General features: G+C 44.9%; 1 protein-coding gene across 4 annotated transcripts in view; it reads left to right on the top strand.

Moving 5' to 3' along the window:
• LOC112266677 (rho GTPase-activating protein 35) overlaps window positions 1–691 on the top strand; it is a 96,870-nt gene extending 96,179 nt beyond the window's left edge. For all 4 annotated transcript variants that reach the window (XM_024444358.2, XM_024444357.2, XM_024444359.2 and 1 more), the window contains exon 7: window positions 84–691. In XM_024444358.2, coding sequence (XP_024300126.2) covers window positions 84–534 — 451 coding nt within the window. In that variant the 3' untranslated portion in view covers window positions 535–691. The remainder of the gene's footprint in view (window positions 1–83) is intronic.
• The last annotated feature ends 5,475 nt before the right edge of the window (window positions 692–6,166 follow it).

The following is a 6,166-nucleotide window of genomic DNA, read 5'->3' on the forward strand; positions in this document are numbered from 1 at the left end:
TCTAGATTGTTACTTTAGGATTTCTTGAACAACTTACATTGTTTTCTCTCTGTCTCTCCCTTAACCCTCCCTCCCTTTCTCAGGGTGAGTCAGAATAACCGTTTGAACCTGATGACCAGTGAGAACCTGTCCATCTGTTTCTGGCCCACTCTGATGCGGCCTGACTTCACCACCATGGACGCCCTGACGGCCACACGAACCTACCAGACAATCATCGAGTCCTTCATCCACCAGTGTGCTTTCTTCTTCTACAACCAGCCCCTGTCTGACACCCCTGGCGGGCACGCCTCCCCCACAGCCACCCTCTCCTCCCACGGGGGAACCTCGGCCTACTCCTCCTTGGCGTACAACTCTCCCACCCTCACACCGGCCCCGGCCCCTTACGTTATGCCCGCCACGCCGCCAGTCATCCCACACTACGGGCCGCCCCATACCCAGATCCAGCATTCCCCGCCCCACACCCCCAGTCCCCCATCCAGGCCCTACTGCCCCCTGCACCCCCACCACCCCCCCACGGAACAACACATGCTGTGAACCAGTGATGGAAGGAAAGAGAGATTTGAGAGCGTGATGGAAAGAGTTTGAGATTCAGAGGTATGAGGGAGCGGTGAGAGAAGAATGTAAGTGGACGAGATTTTGAAGGGGTGGTGAGAAGTATGGAGGGAATGAGAGGAGAGTGGGTTTGAGAGAGGGAAAGCGAACGAGAAGATGAGGGGGTGAGTGAGATGCAGTACATATAGGGGAAAACTGTTGGGAGAGGGGGTTATCCAACCCCCATTTGCATTTTAAAGATATACGCACACACACACACACTACGCACGGAAGGGGGTGGGAAAGAGGAACTTTTGAGCCACTAGTACAACATGTGTCTTCCCGTACCACTGTAGTCTATTGACTCTTCTCCCGCTACCATTTCTTCTGCCCCCTTCTCCACTGCCTTAGAGAGTACCTCCCTCTTTCCCCATCCAACACACACAAACACCACGTGTACATGTCCCTCCCCAACCATAAGGGACCTCAGAACTGCTGACTGTAGCCAGGCAGGGTATCTGTGGGGGATGTGTGGGAGGACATTGAACTATATGGACCTCCTAGCTGGACTCTAAAACCACTGCCCAGTGTCCCACTTTCCTCGCCCCCACCACTCCTCACCGCGATGGGGCAGTGGTTTGCCAGCGACTGCCCTGTCCTCCCAGGTTGATCCTGGGTCCAGGTGGAGGGAGGACCTGACCAGTAGCTTCTCTATGTTTATTTGACCACTGTTACCAGGAAATGGACTAGAGGCATGCTTCACCTCTCCCCCATGGACCAGCTTCCACTTCAATAGACTCATTCCTAACCCCCCACCCCCTTCGCTTCAGTGTCTGCTACAGCCAGAGATAATGCCAAGAACAAAAGTTTCAACTAACTGGATCTGCAGGGAGGCTAGAGCACGGAACTTTGGGTGGTCTCACACCCTCGGCATCTTGGGAGAGCTCCTTCCGTTCCGCTCTCTCTCCTCCGACACATGCCCCCGAGCCTCCAGGCAACGCTGGAAGACTGTTGTTTTTCTTTTGATTAAAGAGGATATCTTTTACCCCCCCTGTTTCTTCCTGATGTTTGTTGTTCCACCTTTCCTCTTTAGTCAATGCTTCCATTTTTTGATTTTCAAACTGTGGATCAGTTTTTGGAGTGTTCCGTTGATGACTGACCAATCAGAATGCACTCTCACACAGCAAGTCCCTCCTGTCAGATATCAATGCTTACTTCTTATTGGCCCATGTGTTTTCTGTGAAGGGTGGGAATAACTGTCAGGGAGAGGTAGGAAGGACTGGGATATGGATTGGGATTTGGATTAGGAAGGGGTGGGATTCAGGGATGCACTTTACAGACTCTGAAAAGCATTTAGGCAATTAGACACGGAATGCCAAGAGGAACAACCATAACAATTCCCATAAGGATCCCAGGAGGCATTGGGAAGTGGTGGCAGGGAATTCATACTTCCTCCTGTTACCAATGAAGGGTTTGGAAGCCTGGAGAGACATGGGGGGCATGACCTTTGTGTGTGTGTGTCTGCGTACATGTGTGCACATGCTTCTAATATGGTAGAGAGCGGGAGAATCATTAGTGTAGAGATCTCTGAAGTTTATTGAGATTGAGAGACTGCAGAGCACTTTTGGGATCCTCTTTAGTGCAAAGTGCGCCAACACTTTCTCACCACGTCTAGTGCGTTGTGAAGTCGTGTAGCCACCTCACTGAGAACACACCATTGCCATCTGGTGGACAACATAGTTACTGCAGCTATGACCTCACCCACCACTGCATGGGCGGATTATTAGATCTTTCTACATGCGTAATCCCCCATATTTACCTATTGAATGTCAAGTCAAAAGGGATATATTGAGCCCAATAGGAATTCTTTGTATATAACGTAAATGGAGAGTCTATACTATGAAAGCCATATAAACTGCATTGAGATTACCCTGTAGATGAGGCTCATATCTGTTGTGTTGCTAGGGTGCCAGCACTTTGCTACAGATGTATATACTCTCCAGAGTGTGGTGTTGAAGGAGCGTATGACGACATTTCATGTCAGCTGTCCATGATGCAGACAGTCCAGTGACTTGTCCAGTGTCCATCTGGGCTCTGCTAGTTGGCGGTATGTGGTGATGTGTAGTCATGTGTTTTTGTACCGAGGCTGGCTCGGGATAGTGGTTCAGATCCATTCAGCTGACTATGACCGGGAAGGACACATAGGAAAGGAGATGAGGAAGCTCGTTCAGAGTATTGAAACTCAGCCAGTGGTGTTGATAGTCCCTCAATGCCATCCTGTGTTTATTGGTGTCCCACTTCCAGGTTGGCACCACTTGGTACCCCTGCCCTCTTTTGAAACGGCACCGTTCCCTAGTCCAGAGAGGCGCTCCGGGATGGAGCAGAACAGACCATCTATTCATCTGTGTTGATGACTGCGGAATTCCAATGGTTCTGTCTGTGGTTGTCATAGAAACCTGTTTGATCGCTAGAGTGAGTGTGTGTGTGTGTGTGTGTGTGTGCGCGCGCGCACGTTAGAGTGAATCCAAGGTCATGTAATTTGTTTCATTTTGACCCTCCGCTTTACACACTCATGCTTGTCTCCACCTCTCTCCAGTTCCCATTTGTCTTGACTGACAGGCCTCCCTTCCAATCACTGGAGTTATACCCTGACGCCGACCCAATGACCTATCATACACTACCTATATGACGTTTGTTTGTCTGTGTTAAGGACTGATGTCATTTGAGCTGTCAACAGTAGCCAGACATCAGTGTAAACTCGACACTTAAGACCATGTCGCTTATAGTGGAGAATGTATTTATCCTCACGGTCATTACCCCACATAATGTAAACTGGACCTGACCACAGTTATCCTCTTAGTTACCTATAGGTTTACTTTTCACAGATGGAGAGTGAGTCAGAGAGAGAGAGAGAGGTGAATGGGATCATTATTTGGGAGATGGAAGGGGGGGGTTGTGCAAACTCTGGTACTTTTGAATGCCGGCCAGTGGCATTCCCTGTGTATATCAATGTGTTAATACTGAACAGACTGTGAGGCAGCCAAAGACTGTGCAACAACAACAAAAAAACAAAAAAGGTGGGGGGGGGAGGAAGCAAAGCGACACGTGGAGAGGAAAAAAACGATGGTATTAAAAATGTGACTTTGGTTCTGCGATCTTGTGGCTTTTTTCTTTGTTCTTTGCAACAATGGTGAGAGATGGTCTGTTAAGTTAAAATGAGAAACAAGCAAACTATATTCAAATGGTTGTTTATTTGTATGTTAGGGGGTCTAACACTTTGCCCTTTAGTCAATGGTGATAGAATTGTTTTTCTTTTTAATAATAAAAAAACAAACATTTTTTTTAATTTTTTTTTTTAAACAATTTTGTGAATGGTGAAGAGACCAGCCCGGTATAGTGCATGATATTTGCCCAGGCAAGGGAGGTGGCTCGACCACTCTTCAGTATTTAAGACAAGAAGATTAAAAAAACAATGAAATAATGGGGGAAAAGTTAACCTGTATAAAAGATAAAATGGAAGTAAACTAAAAAAAATCTGTCAACACAAAAAAATGCTGTCATTATTTGCTAAGAGTATGGTAATTTGTCTCAATAGGAATGGTGTATACAGCAAGGCCTTACATGGACCTGTATTCTAGTTAATAAATCAATCTTGTAAAGCCTGCCTCCTGTCTGTCTGTCTGTGCAAAACCCACTGACTCATCCCCTGGCTCACCACACACAGCTCTGCATATACATGTAGTATTATCAGTGTGTACTGTGAGAAAAGGTGTCAAATATTAAACTATGGATTCATACATTTGGCCATATTTCATTGACTGGAAATGAATGAACGAATGAATGAAAGGAATTGAATAACTTATTTCCACAGAAAGATCGGCTACTCCTGGAACCAAGTGGAGAAAACTGCCCAATGTTGAGTTCACTAGAGGCTGCCGTCATTAATGACCTTTGCTCCTTGGGGCGATGGGCCTAAGTACTTTTCTACAGTTGACAGGTGTTTCTAATCATTATATTCTAAAAAGACAGAGTTAACTTTTAGTGTTGTCAAGTGACTTTTCCCAACGAGAACTGCCTAGAACATTAGAATAGCTTTACTTAGAGTAACGATTTGCTACATTTTACTGTACACCACTGAAAGAGCTAGAGATTAAAGTACTTAAGTAGTATCTGTAAAGAAAATGTACTTTTTACTCCATACATTTTCCCTGACACCCAAAAGTACTTGTTACATTTTGAATGTTTAGCTGGACATGAGCATGGTCTAATTCACGCACTTGTCAAGAGAACATTCCTGGTCATCCCTACTGCCTCTGATCTGGCGGGCTAACTAAACACACATGTTTCGTTTGTAAATGATGTCTCAGTGTTGGAGTGTGCCTTTCTAGCCGTAAATTTTAAAAAACGAGAAAATAGTGCCGTCTAGTTTGCATAATATAAGGAATTTAAAAGTATTCATTCTCTTTATTTTTTTATTTTACTTTTGATACTTAAAAAAATTAAAATAATTTACCCTGTTTTCTCCCCAATTTAGTGGTATCCAATTGTTTTTAGTAGCTACTATCTTGTCTCATCGCTACAACTCCCGTACGGGCTCGGGAAAGACTAAGGTTGAAAGTCATGCATCCTCCGATACACAACCTAACCAAGCCGCACTGCTTCTTAACACAGCGCACATCCAACCCGGAAGCCAGCCGCACCAAATGTGTCGGAGGAAACACCGTGCACCTGGCAACCTTGGTTAGCGTGCACTGCGCCCGGCCCGCCACAGGAGTCGCTGGTGCGCGATGAGTCAAGGATATCCCTTACCGGCCAACCCCTCCCTGACCCGGACGACGCTAGGCCAATTGTGCGTCGCCCCCACGGGCCCCTACCTTCGATACTTAAGTATATTTTAGCAATTACATTTAGTTTTGATACTTAAGTGTGTATATATACATATACTGTTAAGACTTTTACTCAGGTAGTATTTTACTGGATGACTTTCACTTTTCCGTTAGTCATTTTCTATTAAGGTGTCTCCTTTTACTCCGGTATGTTTTGTATCAAAAAGTAGGTTGGGCCTCTTTGTATGTCAGGAGACAACAGCATTTTCTTGTTTATCTCCAAATAATCTACGAAGCATAAACGTCCTATGTATTTATCATTAATTCAATTTCCAAATGACCAAACCCAGTCTCAGGCTTGGATAACAGATAACTCGCATTTTCTGCGAGATTTAAGACATTCTCGACAATTGACTATGTTTTAACGTCTACTTAAATTCCAGGTAACGTGGAACTTGTAAAAACATTACCGGCCATTCTATCTGATCCTAATCCCATTCTTTGTCAATTTCAAATCTTCCCAATGAACAAGTATGCACTGAGATGGTTTGATAATACTTAATACTACACAACTGACTTCACCTTTCAGTTTCGATTTCATTTAAAAATGTTTTGGAATAAATTACCACTCATCGGAGGACTCCGCTATGACTCCGCTATGAGCTGTAAAAATGTTCATAAGAGGAAACCCTACACATTCTCCTTCAAATTTACAGGCTTCAGAAGATCAGTGAATTTGAACATCGTTGTAAAATGCTGGAAGATTCTCTTTAAAAGCAACTATTCAACAGAGAGAATTTGAGCTAAAA

Source organism: Oncorhynchus tshawytscha, linkage group LG14 (genome assembly GCF_018296145.1).
Source record: "Oncorhynchus tshawytscha isolate Ot180627B linkage group LG14, Otsh_v2.0, whole genome shotgun sequence".
Taxonomy (NCBI): Eukaryota; Metazoa; Chordata; class Actinopteri; order Salmoniformes; family Salmonidae; genus Oncorhynchus; species Oncorhynchus tshawytscha.